We start from the raw sequence: 24816 nt of genomic DNA, 5'->3' as shown, positions 1-24816 counted from the left end.
TTTTATAAAAATAAACTCAATTTAAATACATATAACTATATATACATGGATACATGTAACCTGCACTCCATCCATGTAGTATCAATTATGGTACCCAAAAACTTCAGGACCATGGTCGGGCCCTCCGTTTTTTCTATAGCCAGGGGTACCCCAAAAACCTGGAAGATATGTTGCAACGTGGCAAACAGAATGGAACAAGCCCGCTCCCCCGGCGGACTGATCACCAAGAAATCATCCAGTGCAAGACTGAACTAAGGCCGGACAAGTCCTTGATGACCCATTCCAGAAAGGTACTGAACAAATCAAAGTATGAGCAAGAAATAGCGCAACCCATAGGAAGGCACCTATCCACGAAAAACTGACCCTCCCAGCAACAACCCAACAAACACACATTAGGCGAAAAGCCGACTCAATGACTGTCTTGACCATGAGTGCCCCTCTCCTGAATCTCTGTACCCACCGCACTGCCTCATCAAATGAGGAGTAAGACACCATACATTGCGCCGGATCAATTGCGTCGTTTACTGAACCCCCTTTTGGATGAGACAAATGGTGAATCAGCCGAAATTTGGTTCGGCTCCCTCTTGGGCACCACACCCAATGGGGAAACCATCAAGTCCTCCACTGGCATCCCCTCAAATGGGCCTGCCATGCTTCCCAACTCAACCTCCTTCCGCAACTTACCCCCCACCACCCCTGGATGCTCGTACGTTGATCTAAGATTAGGAGAAACAGGAGGGATCCTATCCAACGTGCTCGGAATGGGGAAACCATCCCGAAAACCTATCCACAATGTCCGGGCTGCCCCCCTGTTATGGTACCTACTTAGATATGGAACCATTTTTTCCACCCTCACCAGAATCCTCCCTTTTTCTAGCGTCGGTCGGTTTCTTACCTTTCCGAAAGCACTTGGACCACGAGTGGGCACCTCCACAACCTGAACACTCATGTCGGAAACAGCAGGCTCCCCCGAACTTGCAGGTCCCCGCATTAAACTGCCAACAGAACCCCTTGCGTTTAATGGTTGATGGTGACGAGGTGTTGGCACCCCTGGCCCCGCTATGAAAGGGTGGCGGCACCGCCATGGCTTGTATCATGAGCTTCATTCACAACCCAATATCTTTTTGGTCCCAGCGCAAAGACAGCTGAAAAGCCTTTCGCTGCTGGAATTACTCATCGTACCTAAGCCAAGCCACCCCCCCCCCCCCCCATAGACTCTTTGTGCCTCACTGATTGAATCCAGGTAGCAGAACAACCCCGAACAATTGTCTGGAGCCTTCTCCCCAATGATGCTCGCTAAAATGTGAAACACCTGTGACCAATTCGCAAACGTTCTAGGGATAAGCCGATATCAACGCTTTTCCTCTTCCTCCTTTTTGCTCTCGTCCAGCTTAATCTTGTCCAGGGTGGTCTGGAAGCCCCCTTGTGGCAATCCACTAGTCCCTACACGCCCAACCCCCGCAGCCAAAACAGGCGCCACATGGGTGGTCGCTTAGCCCTGGGTGCTGGAGGGTCCGAACCCGGGCTCCCGCATCGGCGACTCACCCGAGGGGTCTCATCTGGCCTAAAATGCACAGAAGGCCGAGACCTCCTCGCGCACGGTGTTGAGGGAGCTGGTGACCCCTGTAGCAGCGCAGTGAGCTGAGAGCTCAGCCACTGCGTGCCATTCACCTCTGCATCCGTCCTAAGCTGCTCTATCAGGCCGTCAAAGGTCTCCATGTTGCCAAGAAAAATTCCTACCTAGTCATCTCACTTCCTGTGCTGCCCCACGAGTGACTAACCCCTCCCCTCTACAGGGTCAAAATTAAATGTCCACTCCCCCCTGACCAATGCAAAAACCTGGAGCATAGACTTTCCTGATGCAGATATAGTAGAGAAACTCCTACTAGGCTACAACAACATCTTGCAACTGATTCCCAACGAATCTTGCAGAGAAAACCAACTGAAAATTCTTCACCGTGCCTATATACCTTTCCTCTTGGGAAAAAAACAACCACAACTCAGCCACCTGCCCTCTATGCCATCAGGCAAGACCTTCCTTGACCCATTGTTTCTGGTCTTGCACATACATCTCCACCTTCTGGGATCAAGTCATAAACTTCATATACCTATAACCCTGCTGAAACTACCAAAAGACCCCACTCCTCATCTTTGGTTATTGGGACAAACAACTCCTAATGTAGTCCTCCAACACTAACCCCCTACACAAAGACTGGAAACTTGGAAGTGAAGTCGCTGTAGATCTAGGGGGGAGATCTGAAATTAGGGGAATCTCTGATGATTTTATCATCCAATCATGTGAAAGCAAAAATGCTGTTTTTTTATTTTCCTTGCATGTCCCCCTCAGATCTACAGTGACTGCACTTCCAAAGTGGATTTGCCTTTAGTAAATAACCCCCTATATCAAGAGTAACTCGATAACTTTGAAAAGTCCTTCTCATACTATGAGGCTCTCCAATCACTGCTTGGGAAAGAGGACGCCTCCAGCAATTGACTCTCTCCCAGTAGGACTCACGGTCCTCAATGTCATCCATCTCTATCATTCTCCTTCCTCACCGGCATCCCAATCGAGAGCACTCAGCTCATGACTATAGTCACAGTCCTAGTGTCATTCTAAAGTTGGTGTATGCCCCCTCTCGTTTTCCACCTTGTAGTTTAGGAACCCTCCCCAGAGGATCCATCCAGTTATCTGCTGCTAAGAAGCTCTTCTTTTATGATGTTGTTTATTATCCTCCTGTTTTGCAATCCGTCCATGTAAACAATGCCTAGTCAACATCGTATATGCCCAACGAACTATGAAAATGCCTTATAGTCATTATCATATATTGTAATTCAATTTATTTCAATAAAATCTATAAAAAAAAAAAGAACATTCTTGAGTCCAACATAAATCTATACTCAGATTTAAAAAATCAATAAATACAAATGGGGCAAACTCAGTGCACCCCTTGTTCTTTTTTCTAGTGTAACACTTCTATGTTACTATGAGTAATATTTTCATATTGTGTTTTATAGAGAGACTTCTGTGTGATGGGAGAGAGAAAGACCTATCGTAAAAGAAGACCTGGATCCAGGTGTATGCTGGGGAAAGACTATCTGCGGACCATCACAGAGCCATGTTTGTGTTCCCATTTGGATTTTGAGTGGTAAGTTGTGTGAAATGTTCATATATGGCTTCTTACCAAGAACTAACTTGACTTCTCTATGATATACTCTATATTGCCAAAGGTATTGGGACGCCTGTCTTTACATGTGCATAAACTCTAATGACATCCCAGTCTTAGTCTGTAGGGTTCAATATTGAGTTGGCCCACTCTTTGCAGCTGTAACAGCTTCAACTCTTCTGGGAAGGCTGTCCACAAGTTTTACAAGTGCGTCTATGGGAATGTTTGACCATTCTTCCAGAAGTACATTTGTGAGGTCAGGCACTGATGTTGGATGAGAAGGGCTGGCTCACAGTCTCCTGTGTAATTCATCCTAAAGGTGTTCTATCAGGTTGGGGTCAGGACTCTGTGCAGGCCAGTCAAGTTCCTTCACCCCAAACTCACTCATCCATGAAGGTGCCCCCCCATCCCAAAGCACCTTGTCCCCATGTTGATGAGGACAAGGGCCTCTTCCCGACAACCCTGGCCGTTGGTTCTCGGGGTCTGCGGACGGGGGGGCTTATCGGAATCCGGGAGCCCCTTTAATAAGGGGGGCCCCGGATCCCGGCCCCCCACCCTATGTGATTGAGTATGGGGTACAATGTACCCTTACCCATTCACCTGTGAAAAAAATGTACAAAAAAACACAACACACAAGGGTTAAAATAGTTTATTGCACAGCTCTGGGGGTCTTCCGTCTTTGGGGTCTTCTCGCCGGACTCCGCTATCTCTTCTGCTAGCTCTTTTGCTAGGAGAGGAGCCCGGCTTTCTTCTTTATCGCCGCCCTCTTCTTCCGACTTCGGGGGTCTTGTCCCCCTCTTCGGTTCTTCTTGCCGAGCCACCGCTTCTTCTTCCAGCTCTTTTACTGAGTGGCATCTGTTCCCACAAAGTTTGGAGCATGAAATTGTCCAAATTGTCTTGTTATGCTGATGCCTTAAGAGTTTCCTTCACACCATAATCCCCCCTCCACTAAATGATTTGGACCAGTGCACAAATCAAGGTCCACAAAGACATGGATGAGTGAGTTTGGGGTGGGGGAACTTGACTGGCCTGCACAGAGTCCTTACCTCAACCAGATAGAACACCTTAGGGAGGAATTAGAGAGGAAACTGCGAGCCAGGACTTCTTGTCCAACATCAGTGCCTGACCTCACAAATGCACTTCTGGAAGAATGGTCAAACATTCCCATAGACACACTCCTAAACCTTGTGGACAACCTTCCCAGTAGAGTTGAAGCTGTTATAGTGTATGTTACCAATACCTACTTTCTAACTTGCCATGTTCTTGCTAGGCTAGTTTGGGTGGGGCAAAGTCCATCTTTAAAGGCTACAGACATTTCTATACAGAGTGATACAATTTTCCCAAAACTAACCCTACCCTTAGTTTGCCAATACCCACCCATACCCTAAAAGGATAAACACTCAACAGTGTTTTTGTGTAAACAACCTTAACCTCTTCCTGCCATCGCCTACCGGTTCTAAATGCCGGGAGGTGGGTATTCCGATCATGTGACTGTGGTATGCATCGGGAGCTTTCCGGTACCCCTTGGTTACTGTGCCGGGTATGCGCAGAGAGCACGCACTCAGCACAGTAATGTGTTTCCCTAGGGCTGCATATATGTGGCCTCTCATCGTTAAAGCCCACCCACCTAGAGGTTGCATGTATGAGTATGCCCAATAGGAAGATGTTAAATAGACCTTCCCACCAGACTATTCATTTCAACATTAATCTTTCTATAGGGCTGGTTCACACCAGATCCAGTCCAATACATTTTTAATCTGCATCAAAAATGCATGCACAGTGTTTTCCATGTATTCCAATGGCACTAGTTCAAGCCAGTGCAGTATGTTCCAGTGCAGTCAACAAAAGTGGAACATGCTTCATTTTTTCTGTATTGAACACATCTGGAACATGGCAAAATCCAACAAAAAATGCACTGGAATGCATCAAATATATAAATCAACACAGAGCTCCTACTCAAGTGACACCCTATAGCAGTGATAGCGAACGTAAGATGTTTTGGAACTACATGCTCCATGATCCTCATGCACTCTGCAGTGTGGTTGAGCATGATGGGAAATGTAGTTCCAAAACATCTGAGGGGCCAAGGTGCTCCATCACTGCCCTATAGTATTCCTCTTCATTCCTGCCCTTGCGGCTACATAAAAAAGATTATCTAGGGAGGTGAGGGATGAAAAATCTGGGCCAGCACAGGCAGTAATTAAACACTTCCAGAAGAGGAGATTCTGTGACATACAAGGAGGGGCAGGGTCAGAATTTTTTTAAGTTGGAGACAAGTTTCTTTTAAAGTCAATATAAGAGTCTGGATAAAACGTTCACGTCAAGAGCTGCCAAGGCCAATAATGAAAATAGGATACAGACTGTACAAGCCATGTATGAAACATGATTGCGATGGGGATGCCTGTGTTCCCCCATGTCGGATACCCATGTCCTGTAGTTATGTGAGGGTTGGAGGATGAAACTCCAAATTTCGTGGTGTGGGAGACGCTGAGGCTACAGTGCTGGAATGGAGGTAAGGTAGGATGCTGGGACTGTGACATCAAAATAGGCGGGGACATCATCCGGTGATGACCCTATATAAGTCGCCGCGCGCTGCGTCCCTGCCATTGTGAGCGGAGGATGCAACATCTGAAGAGAACAGAAGGCGGCGACAGCGGCAACAGAAGACCGGGCCACCGCCTGTAAAAGAGCTAGAAGAAGGCGCAGTAGCCCGGCAAGAAGAACCGAAGAGGGGGCAAGACCCCCGAAGAGGGGGACAAGACCCCCGAAGTCAGAAGAAGAGGGTGGCGGTGGCGAAGAAGAAAGCCGGGCTCCTCCGCTAGCAAAAGAGCTAGCAGAAGATAGCGGAGGAGTCCGGCAAGAAGACCCCCGAAGACGGACAGAAGACCCCCGGAGCTGTGCAATAAACTATTTTAACCCTTGTGTGTTGTGTTTTTTTTTACTTTTTTTCACAGGTGAATGGGTAGGGGTACATTGTACCCCATACTCATTTACATAGGGTGGGGGGCCGGTATCCGGGGGCCCCCTTATTAAAGGGGGCTCCCGGATTCCGATAAGCCCCCCGCCCGCAGACCCCGACAACCAACGGCCAGGGTTGTTGTGAAGAGGCCCTTGTCCTCATCAACATGGGGACAAGGTGCTTTGGGGTGGGGGGGCCACGCGGCCTAGTATGGCTCAGGAGGGGGGTGGGGGCGCTCGCTCATCCCCACCCCCTTTCCTGGCCGGCCGGGTAGCGTGCTCGGACAAGGGTCTGATGTGGACCTAGGGGGGACCCCACGCCGTTTTTTTTTCGGCGTAGGGATTCCCCTTTAAGTTCATACCAGGTGACGCGGCCAGCGACGCCTCCTTCGCGGGCCCCGGCTACCTGGAGACACGCTCAAAATGAGCGGACTTTTCTCCGGGCGGGAAAAGTCCGTTCATTTCAAAAGTACAGCGGACTGGCACACACAAGGCCGGATTGTCCGCCGAAATGCGAGTCCGGCGGAAAGATTGGAGTGCAAAACTACTTTCTAAGTCCGCCAGACTTTTGGGTAAAAAAAAGTCCGCCAGAGCCTACACACGGGGGGATTGTCCGCTGGACTTTTCCACCGGATTGTTTGATCGTGTGTACGCGGCATAAGACATTGTGCAGCAATGTATTGGGCATTTTCTATGACCTCCTAGTTTATTTCAATTGCCAAGATAGTAAGCAACAATAAAAGGCTTCATAGTAGCCTTATTCTTTAGAGGGAATACAGTAAATATGTAGAGATGTCCTTGCTCAACAGTACTGTATCTAAATATATAAATGGTCCTTGTACACCTTGTACATATGAATGTATTTATTAGTGTTGCCAAGAGAACACTTATAGAAACTGAGAACCATCATATAAAGTAGGGTCAGCAACCTTTTCCACATTAAGTATCATGTTCACGAGCATAAGACAACCGGCTTTTCAGGCAAACATATCCCATCATAGCATTTATCGCTTCATGTCTTCAGTTTATGCCATTATAGCCGTATGGCTAATTGCAAGTTAAATTTGTTAATTAAAATATTTGTATGACTAAAGAGTTTAACTTTTCCTTAAAGAGGAAGTAAACTCTCCCACTCTGATGCTTCTTTTCATTTAGTCCATTATAATAAGTCATTATCAGACTATAGCCACTGTAATTCAGCCCAAATCACATATTACTTACTGTTTAAAGAAACTTTAAAAAAAACATGTTTCCAGGGGTTAGGCAGCGCCATCTTAAGTATTGTTTTCTGAGTCCACAGTGAAGTGTATTTCCGCCCTTACATTGAGCACTTCCTGTACTGTTAACCAAGCCTCCTTCTCAGTCCAACGTTTCTATGGCAACCCTGCTTTCCTGTTCATAGCTTACTTGTTTATTTCATAGTATTTACTTGTGCCAATGTCGAATGTTTCCCTTTGTCAGACTTATCAGCTTCAGCTGATAAGACTGCAGTAATGGCCACGTTTAGACTGTATGTCATGTCACATGGTGTATAGGAGGAAGCTCTGAGGGATTAGCAGAGTTCAGTGTTGTGCCTTAGGAAGTCCTGATAACAGATAGATAAGCACACAGAGAGTGTGCCTTAAATCAGGGGAGATCTGGACATGCTCAGTGACTTCATTCTACAGAACAACAAGGATTACAACAATACTAAGTAAGTAAGGAGGTATCTACAAGCAGTGTTCATTAGGGTTTTTATGCTGATTTACATGGGACAAAGTTGTGAGGGAGGGTTTACAACCACTTTAACAGTACAACTATGAGTGCAGAAACGGATTAATTGGTGTGCACACAATAATAACAATCATATCACCCACAATTATTTTTTGTATATGCACATTTATTACTCTTTAGGCCTGATTCACACCTATGCATTTTTAGTGCTTTATGCATTTTGCAGATTTGCACTACAGTCCATTTACCATGGTTTCCTATGGAATACGTTCTGTAGAGCAAATCTGCAAAATGCAAAAAGCACAAAAGGTGCATGGGTGTGAATCAAGCCTTAGCGTGGTGCGGATATTTCACTTTTTTAACTGGTGTGCACAGAAAACATGATCAGCCCCAATGCATGCATTTCACCTCAGATCAGCCCCAATGCATGCACTTTAGACCTCAGATCAGCCCCAATGCATGCATTTCACCTCAGACCAGCCCCAATGCATGCACTTTAGATCTCAGATCCGCCCCAATGCATGCACTTCAGATCTCAGATCCGCCCCAATTCATGCATTTCAGATCCGCCCCAATGCATGCACTTCAGATCCGCCCCAATGCATGCACTTCAGATCCGCCCCAATGCATGCACTTCAGATCCGCCCCAATGCATGCACTTCAGATCCGCCCCAATGCATGCACTTCAGATCTCAGATCTGCCCCAATGCATGCACTTCAGACCTCAGATCAGCCCCAGTGCATGCATTTTAGACATCAGATCATGACCAATGCATGTACTTCAGATCTCAGATCAGTCTCAATGCATGCACGTAAGACCTCATCAGCCCCAATGCATGCACGTAAGACCTCAGATTAGCCCCAATGCATGCACATAAGACCTCATCAGCCCCAATGCATGCACGTAAGACCTCAGATTAGCCCCAATGCATGCACTTCAGACCTCAGATCAGCCCCAACGCATGCACTTCAGATCTCAGAACAGCCCCAATGCATGCAAGTCAGACCTCAGATCAGCCCCAATGCATGCACTTCAGATCGCAGATCCACCCCAATGCATGCACTTCCGATCTCAGATCAGCCCCGATACATGCACTTCAAACCTCATATCAGCTCCAATGCATGCATTTCAGATCTCAGATCCCTCAGTGCATGCACTTCAAATCTCTGATCTGCCCCAATGCATGCACTTCAAATCTCAGATCCGCCCCAGTGCATGCACTTTAGACCTCAAATCATAACCACTGCATGCTCTTCAGATCTCAGATCTGTCTCAATGCATGCATGTAGGACCTCAGATCAGTCTTAATGCATGCACTTCAGACCTAAAAACATCACCAATGCATTCCCTTCAGATCTCAGTTCAATCTCATTGCACGCATGTAAGACTTTAGATCAGCTTCAGTGCATGTGTGGTGGACCTCAGGGCAGCCCCAATGCATACACTTTAGACCTCTGATCAGCTCCAATGCATGCATTGTAAACCTAAAATAAGTCTAAATGCATGGAATTCATACCTCAAGATAAATCCTAATGCATACAGTTTATACCTAAGATTATCCCCAACTTCAGACCAGCCCCAATGCATGCACTACAGACCTCAGATCAATCCCATTGTCTGCACTTTTAACCAAATGTCAGCTCCGGCACTTTTTACATAAGATTTTTCCCAGTGCATGCAATTCAGACCTCAGATCAACCCCAATGCATGCACTTCAAACATTAGATTAGCTCCAATATATGCACTTCAGACCAGCCCAGCACATGCATTTCAGACTTAGGATCAGCCCCGGTGCATGCATTTCACACGTTCAAATAAGGCCCAGTGCATGCACTTAAAGAGTAGCTCCTCTCTCCTCCCAATAAATTAAAGGTCAGCAGCTATAAATACTGTAGCTGCTGACTTTTAATACAGTATAAGGACACTTACGGTGCCTTGAAAAAGTATTCATACCCCTTGACATTTTCCAAATCATGTTACAACCAAAAAACGTAAATGTATTTTATTGGGATTTTATGAGCTAGATCAACACAAAGTGGCACATAATTGTAAAGTGGAAGGAAAATGATAAATGGTTTTCAATTTTTTTTACAAATAAATATAGGAAAAGTGTGGCGTGCATTTGTATTCTGCCCTCTTTACTCTGATACCCCTAACTAAAATCTAGTGGAACCAATTGCCTTCAGAAGTCACCTAATAAGTAATTAGAGTCCACCTGTGTGTAATTTAATCTCAGTATGAATACAGCTGTTCTGTGAACCCCTCAGATGTTTGTTAGAGAACCTTAGTGAACAAACAGCATCATGAAGGCCAAGGAACACACCAGACAAGTCAGGGATAAAGTTGTGGAGAAGTTTAAAGCAGGGTTAGGTTATAAAAAAATATCCCAAGCTTAGAATGGAGCACTGTTCAATCCATCATCTAAAAATGGAAAGAGAATGGCACAAATGCAAACCTGCCAAGACATGGCTATCCACCTAAACTGACAGGCCGGGCAAGGAGAACATTAATCAGAGAAGCAGCCAAGAGGCCCATGGAAACTCTGGAGGAGTTGCAGAGATCCATAGCTCAGGTGGGAGAATCTGTTCACAGGACAACTATTAGTCGTGCACTCCACAAATCTGGCCTTTATGGAACATTGGCAAGAAGAAAGCCATTGTTAAAAGAAAGCCATAAGAAGTCTTGTTTGCAGTTTGTGAGAAGCCATGTGGGGGACACAGAAAAATATGTGGAAAAAGGTGCTCTGGTCAACTGAGACCAAAATTTTACTTTTTAATCTAAAAGCAAAATGCTATGTGTGGCAGAAAACTAATACTGTACATCACCCTGAACATGCCATTCCTACTGTGAAGACTGGAGCAGAGGTTCACCTTCCAGCAGGACAACAACCCTAAACATACAGCCAGAGCTACAATGGAATGATTTAGATCAAAGCATATTCATGTGTTAGAATGGCCCATTCAAAGTCCAGACCTAAATCCAATTGAGAATATGTGGCAAGCAGGGGCGTTGCTAGGTCTGCAAAATATCTGGGGCTAGAGCCCATAGCAGCGGTCACCAACCTTTTTGCAGGGCCGTGGGGGGGAGGGGGGTATTACGCCGATGGTAAGCCATATTTTACGGGCAATGGCTGGTGTTGGTGCTTCAGTCATCATGGCACCATGGTTGATATGGTGTCCGGATGATTGAAGCGCATTGTTTCTATTGTTACATTCTAATATATATTGAAGTGGTTCAACTCGCCATAATGCAGAATCAGTGGGAGCCCTGGGCATGCCCTATCTCCTGCCACCAGATGCAGCGTGTCACTTGCCACGTCACCTTCCACCCAGATGTGGATTGTCGCTTGCCACTTTCATCTGGCAGCCGATGTGGATTGTCACTTGCCACATCACCTGCCACCATTTGCAGATTTTCACTTGCCACATCACCTGCCACCACTTTCAGATTGTCACTTGCCACATCTCTGGCCACCATTTGCAGATTACCATGTCACCGGCCACCAGATGTGGGTTGTCACTTGCCAACTGATGTGGATTGTCACTTGCCATGCCAGTCAGTTCCACCACATGTGCATTGACGCTGCATTGCTGGCACCACTGATCCATTTAGTGAGGGCAGGAGAGCGGTGATGCGGGGCAGGCAGTAAGAGATGATGTCATCTCGCTGATCCCCACCGCACCTCTAACATTGAAGCAAGGGGGTCTGGCTGAAAAGTAGAGCTCCACCGATGACAGGAAGCACAAGACCTGCACTCCACCGCACTGTGAGGGCGGAAGAGCGCTGATGTGTAGCAGGCAGTGAGAGATGATGTCATCTCTCTGTTCCCCACCACACCTTGCTCCCACAATGAAGAGGCCCAGCTGTGAAGAGCATTGATGAGGAGCGAGCAGAGAGAGATGTCATCTCTGCTTGTCTGCCCAATCACTTCTCTCATCTCCTCCGCCTGTCTCATGCAGCCAGCCCACCCACCGCAGCAGCTGTGGCCACGACCCGCTGGTTAGGCAGGGACCCTGCAGCAAGAGACTTGGGGCTATGGGCCCCAGATTCAGGGCTATAGCCCCAATAGCCACCCCCTAGCGATGCCCCTGGTGGCAAGACTTGAAAATTGCCATTCACAGATGCTCTTCATCCAATCTGACAGAGCTTGAGCTATTTTGCAAAGAAGAATGGGCAAAGATGTCACTCTCTAGATATGCAAAGTTGGTAGAGACTTTGACAAAAAGACTTGCAGCTGTAATTACAGTGAAAGGAGGTTCTACAAAGTATTGACTCAGGAGAGCTGAATACAAATGCATGCCACCATTTATCGTTTTCTTCCCACTTCACAATTATTCACAATTATTATAATTATTCACAATTAATCACTTTGTGTTGATCTATGACATAAAATCCCAATAACATGCATATATGTTATTGGTTGTAACATGACAAAATGTGGAAAATGCCAAGGGGTATGAATACTTTTTCAAGGCACTGTATCTGTCCAGGGATCCAGCGATGTCCTCACCTGAGCAGATTCTTCAATCTGCTTCCGGTGCAGGCATCAATACCTTAGGTAAGGGAAACCGACGATGTGAAGCCTTCCAGTTTTCTGCTGTGCATATGCAAGCCGCGCTGTGCTTTATGAGTGCTCCCGCAGTTTTCTGGGACCTGCATTGTGTCTCAGAAGGCCGCAGGGGGGGGGGGGGGGGGGTGGCTGACTTTCTGCACAGATTGCGATATGATTGAAAGTGGGAGCTGGCACCTGTTAAAGCCAGGTACCCATTTCCCCCTCACCCCCAAAAGGTGCCAAATGTGGCGGGGGGGTGGGTGGGGGCAATGCAAACAAGTAGGACTTCCCCTTTTGAATCAAGTTCCACTCTAGGACTTCAGATCAGCCTCAGGCCCGATACAATAGCTGGTAATCCTGGGCCACCTCATCAAAAGGGTGATTATAACAGTGACATCACTGCTCAGATATGGTCACTGGTCATACAGTATCTGAACAATGATGTCATTACTATCCGCCACCTTTTCCTTGATAATACTAATTATAGCTTGGGGAGCTGCCGTTTGGCGAGTAAGGCTGTATTTGTCACGTGCATTGCTCATTTTAAACTTGGCAGGTGGTAGGCATCGTGATTGAGAATGGTTTTATAAAAAAAAAAAAGGGAATTTTATTTTTTTAACCACGTCAATACCAGCACTTTTACCGACTTCCTGCCCAGGCCAGTTTTCAGCTTTCATCGCTGCCGCACTTTCAGGGACAATTGCGCGGTCATGCAACTCATGTACTCATATGACATTTTTATAGTGCTTTCTTTTGGTGGTATGTAATCGCCAATGGCTAAAAAAGCAAAACAAAGCCTGACAATTTTGAAAAAAAATTAGTTTTTCTTAGTTTCTGGTAGAAAATTTTGTAAATAAGTAATTTTTCTCCTTCACTGATGTGCACTGATGAGTTTGCACTGATGGGCACTGATAAGCTGCACTGATAGGCACTAATGAGGTGGCACTGATGAAGTGGCAATAATATCCAGAACCAATGGGCACTGATAGGCGGCACTGATAGGCAGCACTGATGAGCACTGATAGGCAGCACTGTTGGGCACTGGCAGGTGGAACAGATAGCCAGCACTGATTGGTAACACTGATGGGTACTGGCTGGCATCACTGATTGGCACTGTTGGGGCTGCACTGATAATCAGGGCACTGATTATTTGTACAGATTTCCCCAGTGAGGAAATGCAGCTGACTGTCTCTCCTCACCTCACACATTTTCAGCGTCAGAAGAGGAAAGCCGATAACCATCATTTCCTTGTTTACATGTGATTGGACACATCTAAACATATGGGTAAAGAGCCGGGTCCTGGGGGTGCGCAAGCACAGTGAGAGCAGGGGCGACATCATATAACGCCACCCCAGAACAGTGGAATAACCCTGCAGCCATCATTTATTTATATGGTGGGCGGGAGGTGGTTAATAAAGAACTTTTCAAAGATTTGGGTGTCTTTATTTACAGTGTAGGTTACAATTCTTTTTTTTATTTTTTTATGAAAGGATATGGCTACTATGTAGGCCTTACTTATACATCTGGGGGGTGGGGATTCTGAGGACTCTAGAGAGGAATACTAATGGTGGCAGAATGGTGTGAAGTTTTCAGTACAGCACCCTGCCAACCCCTAACCCCAGTGGCATCGCTAGGGGGTGGAAATCCGAATCTCGGCCCCATAGCCTCGAGTCTCTGCAGGGGTCCCCAAGGGGAGGGAAGGTTCTCTGGGGACCCTGATGTAAGTGGGGGGCTCTCTGGGTACCCTGATGCAGGGGGGGGGGCTCTCTGAGGACCTTGATTTTGGGGGAGGCTCTCTGAGGACCTTGATTTTGAGGAAGGCTCTCTGGGGACCCTGATTTAAGGGAGAGGCTCTCTGGGGACCCTGATTTAAGGGGAAGGCTCTCTGGAGACCCTAATGTAAGGGGGGGCCCTCTAGGGACCCTTATGTAAGGGGGGCTCTCTGGGGATATACACACACACACATATATTATATACATGGGTATGGCCACCCAAGTGTATGACTTTCTTTACTACGCTGCTATGGGCTCTAGCCCCAGATCCTTTGTAGACCTAGCAACGCTTCTGCCTCCCACCAATCCTGATCTGCCTGCATTTGAATATAGAAGCAAAGGGATCATGTGATAATGTCACTGGATCTAAAATAAAGTATGTAATAAAAACACAAAGGAAAAAAATATACATTTAGCATGTCCATAAAGGTGGAGAAGATAAATCATGGAAAGCAAAATATCATCTTTATTGTCAAGTATTATAGGGAGGATTTTGAAGCTACGACAAGCCAAAGATGAGTGTGAGATACTTGAATTCAACTCTTTTTCTTACATTTATTAAAATTACACTCAATGCTTGCTTAGCCTCTCATCATAAAACGTGCCTATGGGCGACGCAGTAATTAAGAAAATGTTCGCTAACTGTACAAAGACTCACATTAATATTTTGCAAAATTAAAAACACCATTTCTATCTCCCCCTTAAGGATGATCTCATGTACATTAATGCTTTTTAAATGTGTATTTAACCGAAAACACTTCTGGAATCTCTGCCCCAATGCCTTTGTTTTAAATTAGACGCAAGTCCAAAGACTAAAATGTATCTCTAGTCAACAGATTTTATTTATAGTTTCGGACAGAATTGATTGAGGTGAGGACAGAACTTAAGAATGGAAAGAGGAAATTGAGAGTATTGATATCCCAAAAATATCAATTCCACAATTCGTGGATTATGTTGAACTTGCTCCATCTTGGTGAAATGCATTGGAGTCAATCCGGAAGGTGAAATTAACCACTTAACCCCAAATCACGTACATGTACATCAGTTGGTAGAGGTGCACCGAAATGAAAATTCCGGTTCTGAAACCAATACCGAAAATTCTGGATATTGATGGTTTTTAAAAAATATATATATTTTTATAAAGGATTGTACAGTATTATATTCGACTTTTTAATTATTATGAATTAAAATTAATGAATTTATTTTTGCCCATTATCAGCACCTTTGAAGCAGTGTTAAAAATCCGGCTTACTGCATTTTTGGTGCATATTTGGTCAGTTAAAGAAAACGCACCAAAAATGCACCTTTCCATTGAAATGCATTGAAAACGCAGCAAGAATGCATAAAAAATGTACCCTTGTTGCGTTTTTGATGCATTTTTTGAGTCACATGAACTATTAAAAACACATCTTAAGCACGGCAAAAACGCGTACATTTTCGGCAGCCATTATCAGCACCTTTTTTCTTATTTCAGAACAAGGCTGAAAACCTATTTTCGGGCGATAATTAAATTTTTAGCAGCAAAATTTCGGTGCATCACTATCATTTGGCTTTATATGGTTGTACTGGGATGATGCTTGCAGACCATGTATTAATTTTACAGGTGGCGGGAGGGGTTTCACCCCCCCCCCCCTCCCAGGTGCCTCTTTGGTGGTAAGCCTGGAATGAAAGCTGGCGAACCTGTCGGCTTACCACAGAGATCGTGGAGAACCACAAGGTCACCGATGATCTCAGTGGTACAGGAACCAGAAAATGATGTCACTTCCAGTTTCTCGGATATAAGCGGCACCATTTTTAAATGAGTAAAGCAGCTGAACACACCAATCTTGCTTATCAGATACTATTAGAGCAGAAGAGAGGCCTGGGGTCTCTCCAGATCTCTCCAAGACTACCTGTCACTGCCTATTGCTGTTATAAGAGATGCTTATATTCCTTGTAACAGCAATTAATGGGATATTCAAAAATAAAAAAAATAAAGAAATGTAAAGAAACAGTGTAAAAAAAAATATTTAATATTTTTTTAAATAACCTCCATCCCCCGACACTCGCACACAAAGGCAAACGCTTGCATTAGTCCTGCACTAATCCCTAAACACATGTGGTTATTGCCATGAACGTCAGAGCGAGAGCAATAATTCTAACACCAGACTTCCTCTGTTATTCTAAACTGATAAACTGTAAAGGCTTTTAAAGTGTCGTCTATGACGTTTGTCGCCATTCCACGAGTGTGCGCAATTTTAAAGCATGACATGCTAGGTATCTATTTACTTGGCGTAACGCCATCATTTATATTTGACACATTTTTTATTATATTGTTTAGGTGCATTAATATTCCTTAAAGTGTATTTTTTTTTTTTAAATTGCGATTTAAAGATCGCTGCACAAATACTGTGTGAAATAAAAGCCACACGTTTATTCACTAGGGCCTCTGCTAAATATATATAATGTTTGGGAGTTCTAATTTAAAAAAAAAGGTGCCAGAAAAAGGCCTGATCTTTAAGTGGTTAAGGGTTTTTTGGTGGTTTGAAGTGTGCAATGTGCTTTACATGACTCCTAAAGGGGTTTTAGGGCTTCCTTTATCAATCCCAAGATAGACCGATAAATATGGATGTGGTGGGAAGAGTAGAAAAATGTGGATGTAATGGGGAGGGAGGAGAATGTGGATGTGGTGGGGGGAGAGGAATGTGTATGTGGTGGGAAGGAGGGAATGTAAATGTGGTGTAGGAGGGGAGAATGTTGTTGTTTTGTTTTTTTATGGCTGTCAAGGGGGAATGTGGAAGCGGTAGAGAAGAGTGTGGGTGTGGTAGGGAGGGAGAAAAAAGAATGTGGATGTGGTTGGGAGGCGGAAAAGAAATCTGGATGTGGTGGGGAGGAGTGGTAAAATGTAGTGGGGGAAGGGAGAAAAAAATATGCAATTGGGGAGGGGAGAATGTTGCTATAGTGGTAAGGAAGGAGAATGTGGAATGAGTTGGTGGTGGGGAAACATGAGAATGTGGGTATGGTGGGGAAGAAAAGAATGTGGCTGAGGGAAGGGTGGATGTGAATGTGGTGGGGAGGGATGAAGAGTGTGGATGTGGTAGGGATGAAGGAGGATGTTACAGAGATGGAGGAGAATGTGGATGTGGTGGGGAAGAATGATAATGTGTATGTGGTAGAGGAGGAAGGAGAATGAGGATGCGGTGGGGAGGGAGGAGAATGTGGATGTGGTGGGGAGGAATGAGAATGTGGATGTGGTAGGGGAGGGTAGACTGTGAATGTGATGGGGGAGGTGTGGATGTGGTAGGGATGGAGAAGAATGTGGATGTGGTAGGGGATGGGGGGGGGCTGTAAATATGATGAGGGAAGGGGTGTGCATATGGTAGGGATGGGGGGAAATGTGGGTGTGATGGGGAGGAAGGATAATGTGGATGAGGTTGGGGAGGAGAGAATGTGGATATGGTGGGAATGGAGGTGGATGATATGGTGGGGATATGGTAATGTGGTGAGAGAAAAAGGATTTGATCTGGGAGAGGAGAATATAGACATAGTGGGGAGCAGGGCAGGACTTAGGGTGGCGGGGGCCCCTGGGCTTGAGTCACTTTCGGGCCCTACCTTTTATACATTACCATATTTATCGGCGTATAACACGCATCCCAAGTTTAGGAGGGAAGTTTAAGGAAAAAAATTGCATTTAAATGCCCATCATTGCAGCCTTATCAGTGTCCATCTGCAGCCTTGCCCATCCATCTGCAGCCTTGTCCAGTGTCATTGCAGCCTTGTCCAGTGTCATTGCAGCCTTGTCAGTGTCATTGCAGCCTTGTCAGTGCAGCCTTGTCATTTGCAGCCTTGTCATTGCAGTCTTGAAGTTTAAAAATGGCACGGCTCTCGGGTCCTCTCGGCGGCTCAGGGTCCTCTCGCAGTCCCAAGTGGAGCCAAGAGTAGCCGAGTGTACTCGGCTCGGCTCACAGTCATGCCCAGTCCCTGTTTTATGTCCATCATAGGGCGGGACTGGGCGTGACTGTGAGCAGAGCGGAACCGAGTACACTCAGCTATGTATTTCGACAGGGCCCACGGGGCACCCTATTGGGCAGGGCCCATGGGCTTGAGCCCAGTCATGCCCAATGGTAAGTCCGGCCCTGGTGGGGAGGGGTGTAATTATGTACGGGACGGGGGTGTTGGTGGGGGGGGGGATGTGGATATGACAGGGAAGAGAAGAAAGGGGATGTGGTGGGAAGAGAGGAGAATGTGGATGTGGTGGGGATGGGGAAGATGTGGTGGAGGAGGAGGATAGAATGTGATGTGGTGGTGGTGGGGGGGATGGATATAAGAATGTGGGTATGGTGGGGAAGAGAAGAAAGGTGATGTGAATATGGTGGGAAGAGAGTAGAATGTGTATGTGGTGGGGATGGAGAAAATGTGCATGTGGTGGTGATGGGGAAAATGTATACGTGGTGGGGATGGTGAAAATGTGGATGTGTTGGGGATGGGGAAAATGTGGATGTGGTGGAGGAGGATAGAATGAGGATGTGGTGGGGAGGGAGGAGAATGTGGATGTGACTATGAAGTGATGGCTATGGGTGATGTGTTGGGGGGGGGGGGGGGGGATTTGAAAAGAGGAGAATATGCAGGTGGTTGTGGAGTGGATATGGGATATGAATGTGGTGGAAAGGGAGGAGAATGTGGCCGTGGTGGAAAGGGGGGTTATCTGGATGTAGTGGAGAGGAATTTAGAATGTGAATGTGGTTTAGTGGGGAGAGGGGGTGTGGATATGGTGGAAATGGGGGAGAATGTGAATGTGGTGGGGTAGGGGAGAAAATGTGGATGTGGTGGAAAGGGGGGGGGGTTATGATGGGGGTAAAGGGGTAAATGTAAATGTTATGGAAAGGGGAGAATGTTGCTGTGATGTGTGACAAAGGTGAACGTGATGGGAGAAAATACGGCTGTTGTTGAGGGGGGGGGGTGGATTTGGTGGAGAAGGTGGGAGTGACTGTGATGAATGGGGTGGCAAATGTGGATGTGGTGGAGAGGGGGTAATGGGAATGTGGCAGGGGAAGGGGAGAATCTGGCTGTGGTGGAGGAGGAGAGGATAGGGTAGTCGGGAATGTGGTGACATCGCAGGCCTCTGGTGCACATTTTTAAATGAGGTATCGGACACTTGACAGCTGTGAAATGTTTAATATTTTTTTAAAAAAATGTCTTGCTTATTTTTGTCTTTCAGTGACTATGGCTATGAGAGGCAAGGGAAGAACCAGTGCACGCCGGCGTTTTGGTTTAACCCAACTTCCATTTCCAAAGACTGCAGCCAGGGTCAGAGCTTTCTGAAGAGCAGCGGGTAAGGCCATAGTCATGGCAGGAAATGCCAATCATATCGGTCATTATAATAATCTTCACGTGAGTTAGGAAACCTCAAGAGAGAAAAGTACAAACTGACATTCTGAAACCTTCTAGGTGACCCATCGAGTCCCTGACAATCAAACCAAAATAAACACATTTTGGGAGTTCTATGCTGCATTTCTTTTAAAATATTTTTTTAAGTGAGAACCAAAGCAAAATGACAAGAAAACAAACAATTTAGATTCACCCCAGAGAGATGTTTTCTGTTTTTGAACCAAATTAAAATGACAAGTTGCAGGGTGGAGAGCACTTAACTTGTATACTTCTGATACGGTGGGTATTATCGTGGGTATATCACTGCTGTCAAGCGAAGCAGATATCTTAGTCAGAATAGATTGTCTTTAATATCCTTAAAAGTTTACTCAACTGGAATATGATATATTAGTTACAGGTAGAGCTTAGTGAGCTGGATCAGCCCCTGACTTTGTTATGTCTGGTGTCTGGTATAATCTAACAACAAGATTTCCCTGCTATAATTTTCAAATCTGTTCCTGTCCAACAGGGAGTTTTGGGTGCCACCACCTAACTTGGTGTCTTGGTGGCATCTTCTCATTATACATTCTCCCTAATATAAAATAAAAAAGCTCACAAGGGCCACAGTGAGTGTACAGATTTGGACACTTAGCAAAAAGATGGTGGGAACCCCTCATAATGGGAAAAACAGATGTGCAAGCCCAGAAACTCACAGGTATCTCACCAATAAGTTCACAAGAGATAGAATAAACTGTGTGATTTGCCTTCTCTGTTTGTACCGTTGACCAATGAAGTGATGGGAAATGTCAAAAATTTGAGTTGTCAGCCAAAACAGAGGCTGAGTTTGGAAAGATTTAAATGTAGCACTTACCCCTGAAGGAGCGGCTGAAATTTTCCTGGGCTTACCGATTACCTCTACCAGCTCGTTGTCCTTGTCTGGGTTGATAACCCAGTAATTGTAGAGACCGACACCTGAATTCCTTGTTAGGATTTTTATTTTGCATAAAACGGTTGAACAAACTCAGTCTCTAAGTTGGGAATAGAGGGTATCAAGGTAGAGTTTAGCTCAGGTGCTTGGAACCCCTGACTTCAATAAAATTCTTTCTCTATGTACACAGTCCAGGGAACAGCCGCTCACAACTGGACTCTTTAACTGTTGGATAAATCCTTAGGTTCTGGGTTTAGCAGCCAACAGGTAATTTTAGCATTCAAAGTCTCTCAAGCAGACTTGGTTGAAAACTTGGAAACTTAGTTACAACTGGAAGGGTAGAGGTAGGAACTGTTCTTACTGTACCAGAATCTTTCAGCCAGTCCAGAGATACCGTAAGAATTGTGGATTCAATCAATGTCTATGGCAGCTCAGCTTCCAGGCTCTTACTGAGCAGCCAGCCTTGTGCATGGCTCTTTCACCGAAGAGTCCTACCCTGGTCGCATGTAGAGTTGCTGGGCCTCTCCAAAATCCGAGACGGCATCGGAACACCTTAGAATCCTCCTTCCAGTTACTGTGCCTCAAACTAGCCAGCTTTGAGGCTCGGAAACGGATGGATCTGCACCCCAGGCCATGAGGGCCCCCGGGGGCTGGTCAGGAGGACCAGGACCACAGAGTCAGCAAAAACTTCTGGACCGGAACCTCGAACCATGTGACTTTGGCACCTTAAGTACCCCTTTGCGAATTACGCAGTGATTCAAACTCCCACTGATTGGTTCAGAGACAGAGATTGGTACCCAATGCGTCGAACCAGACTGCGTTCTGAAACCTCCCACAGGTGTACAACCCCACCTATGATCAGTCAGAACTTCTATACAGCCCAGCCAAACTGATGCCAAAGTAAAATTTAGCACAACCAGTCCCAAAACCCATTACAGTTTTAGGCAAAAACTAAATTTAACAAATGGCGTGTACTCGTTAGGAGTACCAGAACTACATAAATAATTACATAGGCTGGGAAAAAAAGACACATGTTCAAGTTTCACCAATAAAAAAAAAAAAAACGAAATAAATAACTTGAAAACCTGCATACATAGTCCCTTGAAAATGTATTCATACCCCTTGAAATGTTCCACAAGGGGTATGGGGGTATGAATACTTTTTCAAGGCACTGTACAGAGTCCAACACCCACAGCTGATCCAGAGGAAGGCAAAAAAAACATTAAAAGCGTTGTCCATTTTCCTCCAACAGGGGAAAAAATGATTCCTGAACTCCTAATGCTGCGTACACACGATCAGACTTTCCGACAGACTTGGTCTGGCGGACTGGAATCCGTCAGACAATTTGATCTTGTGTGGGCTCCAGCGGACCTTTTTTTCCCCCAAAGTCCGATGGACCTAGAAATAAAACATGTTTCAAATCTATCCAATGGACTCAAGTCCGACGGATTAAAAACCGGGAAAACCGTTCATCTGTGTGCTAGTCCGACAGACCAAATACGACGCAAAGGCAGCTATTGGCTACTGGCTATTGAACTTCATTGTTTAGTCCCATTTACGTCATCATGTTTAAAATGAATGGACTTTCGAACTGACTTAGTCTGGTCGTGTGTGTCCAAGTCCGTTTCGTTCAGAAAGTCCGTCAGACCTCTGCCGAAAGTCCGTCGGGAAGACCGTCGGACCTAGTCCGTCGAAAAGTCCGGTTGTGTGTACGCGGCATTAGGTATATATTCCCTGGATCAACAATCTTTGGTGTTAGTACTTATAAATGATAATAGTTATATTCTGTGTAGGGATGCATCCAGCTTTTTTAAGCAATCAACTGAGCTGTCACTTTCTGTTGTGTCTTTGGGACAGTAAATGTAGAAACATCTTCCCAATGGGACACAGGTGGCAAAGCTACCTTTTCAAGGTTTTTATCTATGCCCTACTCCAGTAAGGGCGAACATTGGAACCCCAGATGTTTTGGAACTAAATTACCCATGATGCTCAACTACATTGCATAGTACATGAGCATCATGGGAAATGTAGTTCCAAAACATCTGGGTGCCAAGGTTCACTATCACTGCCCTACTCTATGCAAAACTTGTGGCTTTAGACTTAATTTACCAATCAACTCAAGTGTGTTTTTTCCATCAACCTTGGTTGGGAGCCACAATCTCCTACAAACGTTTTGTTCTGTGCTTTTGGTTTGTAGGTATCGCAGGATTGTGTCCAACAACTGCACAGATGGGTTGCGGGAACAATACAGAGCCAAGCCTCAGCAGTGCTCAGGCAAAGCCCCACAAGGTCTCCAGCTCACTACAAGTGATGGGAAGTTGGGGGTTCACCAAGGCCAGAATGTGACGTTTCTAGTCAGCTTGGAGGAGGTAAGCTCAAAAATAAAGCTTGTTTCATGTTGTGCCGGAAAGATGGCAAGTCACTGTATTCAGATAATTCCAAGCACTGATGTCGTGGTTGCTTTTGTATGCTGGGGTATAACTTTATGACTCAATTGATATGTTAATGGTGATCCCGTTCTCCTTTTTAAACTTAAAAAACGAATTGAACCTTCAGTTTATAACAGCTATATACAGTATCTCACAAAAGTGACTACATCCCTCACATTTTTGTAAATATTTTACTCTATCTTTTCATGTGACAACACTGAAGAAATGACACTTTGCTGCAATGTAAAGTAGTGAGTGTACAGCTTGTATAACAGTGTAAATTTGCTGTCCCCTCAAAATAACTCAACACACAGCCATTAATGTCTAAACCGCTAGCAACAAAAGTGAGTATACCCCTAAGAGAAAATGTCCAAATTGGGCCCAAAGTGTCAATATTTTGTGTGGCCACCATATTTTTCCAGCTTTAACCCTCTTGGGCATGGAGTTCACCAGAGCTTCACAGGTTACCACTGGAGTCCTCTTCCACTCCTCCATGACGACATCACAGAGCTGGTGGATGTTAGAGACTTTGCGCTCATCCACCTTCTGTTTGAGGATCCCCCACAAATGCTCCTACATTGTGGTCCTGCTCTAGGGTGCCTTGAGGTTTCTTCAGGGGTGCCTTGGCAATATGCATAAAAATTGTTTAAAAATGTATACAAGCCAGTAGGTGGAGCCCTCCTTTTAGTTACACAAAGCCACAGGTTTTTATTGTGCACCATTTCAACATTCCAGCCAACAGAGTCCTAACAACCAGTGATGTCATCAGTGTTGATAAGAAGGGCGTTTATCGCTTTCACAGGATCCTTGTTTGCCCTTTCTTTGCCCCCTCTGTGTCAATACTGGAGTTACATTAGCTAAGTGATGGAATGAGACCGAGAGAGATGTTAAAAACTGGAATACTATTCGGGACTAGTGTGGAAAAGTGTATTAGGTTTGGAAGAATAAGTCACCTCTAATGTTGGGTGTCTTACGTGTGCCGATGCTGCCACATTATGTAAATTATAATAGTTTTTTTACATTTTAGAATGGGGGGCCTTAACACTGTCCACAATTTTAAAGGGTGTCTTGACTGAAAAAAGGTTGAGAAACACTGATATAGTACATGGATGTCTCTCTTTGGCCAGGCAAAATTTCACATGACAGTCTCTCTCTAAGCAGGCTATCTTTCACATGACTGTCTCTCTCTCTAGCCAAACTATTTTTTATATGGCAGTCTCTCTCTAGCCACAATATATTTCACATGACAGTCTCTCTGTAGCCAGGTCATGTAGTATATGGATGTCTCTCTTTAACCAGGCTATCTTTCACATGAGAATCTCTCTCTATCTAGGCAAGCTTTCACATGGTGAATTCTCTTTAGCAAGGCAGTTGTTCACATCAGACATGTGCATGACAAAAAAAAAAATGTGTTTTGTTTTGATTCGCTTAGATTCGTTAATCTAGTTATTTTGTTTTGTTAAATTTGATTGATTCGTATTCGGAATTCGTTCTATGTATTTTTCTAATTTTCTTCAAATTTACAGTTTCTTTCTCGATGCGAAATGGTCGAATCTATAGATTTCGAATCGATAGAATCAAACATTTTGTGTTTTTTTTTTTCCATTCAAATGTAGCAGCTGAGTAACCAAACATCTGATTGTTATTTATACACATTGAACTTGTTTGCATTAATAATACATTTATTCAAACTATGGGAAGTGTTCTAATTAATAAAAGTAGTATCTTACTATCAACATTTTACTATGTACAATGCTGTGCAGAGGTTTTAGTCAGTTGAGAAAAAAATAATGTCAAGTACAAATTTGAAATATTTATATTTTACTGGTTTCTTTTTCTCAATTTCACACTTGCAAAGTGAACAAACAAAAGAAAAATCTTCATCAAATGATTACGACTCTTTAAACAGCAACATTTCAAAACGGTACACTAATGACACACATAGGCTTTGAT

The 24816-nt window shown here is 44.9% G+C and overlaps 1 protein-coding gene across 1 annotated transcript in view; it reads left to right on the top strand.

Moving 5' to 3' along the window:
* Positions 1-24816, top strand: part of SORCS3 (sortilin related VPS10 domain containing receptor 3) — a 962887-nt gene that overhangs the window by 811289 nt on the left and 126782 nt on the right. The window contains exons 16-18 of the mRNA XM_077455086.1: positions 3016-3146; positions 19358-19471; positions 22632-22803. Coding sequence (XP_077311212.1) covers positions 3016-3146; positions 19358-19471; positions 22632-22803 — 417 coding nt within the window. The remainder of the gene's footprint in view (positions 1-3015; positions 3147-19357; positions 19472-22631; positions 22804-24816) is intronic.

This window comes from Lithobates pipiens, unplaced genomic scaffold (genome assembly GCF_037356315.1).
Source record: "Lithobates pipiens isolate NorthernLeopardFrog02 unplaced genomic scaffold, aLitPip1_a1.2 Scaffold_25, whole genome shotgun sequence".
Classification (NCBI taxonomy): Eukaryota; Metazoa; Chordata; class Amphibia; order Anura; family Ranidae; genus Lithobates; species Lithobates pipiens.
This window is presented reverse-complemented; position numbering and strand designations above follow the sequence as displayed.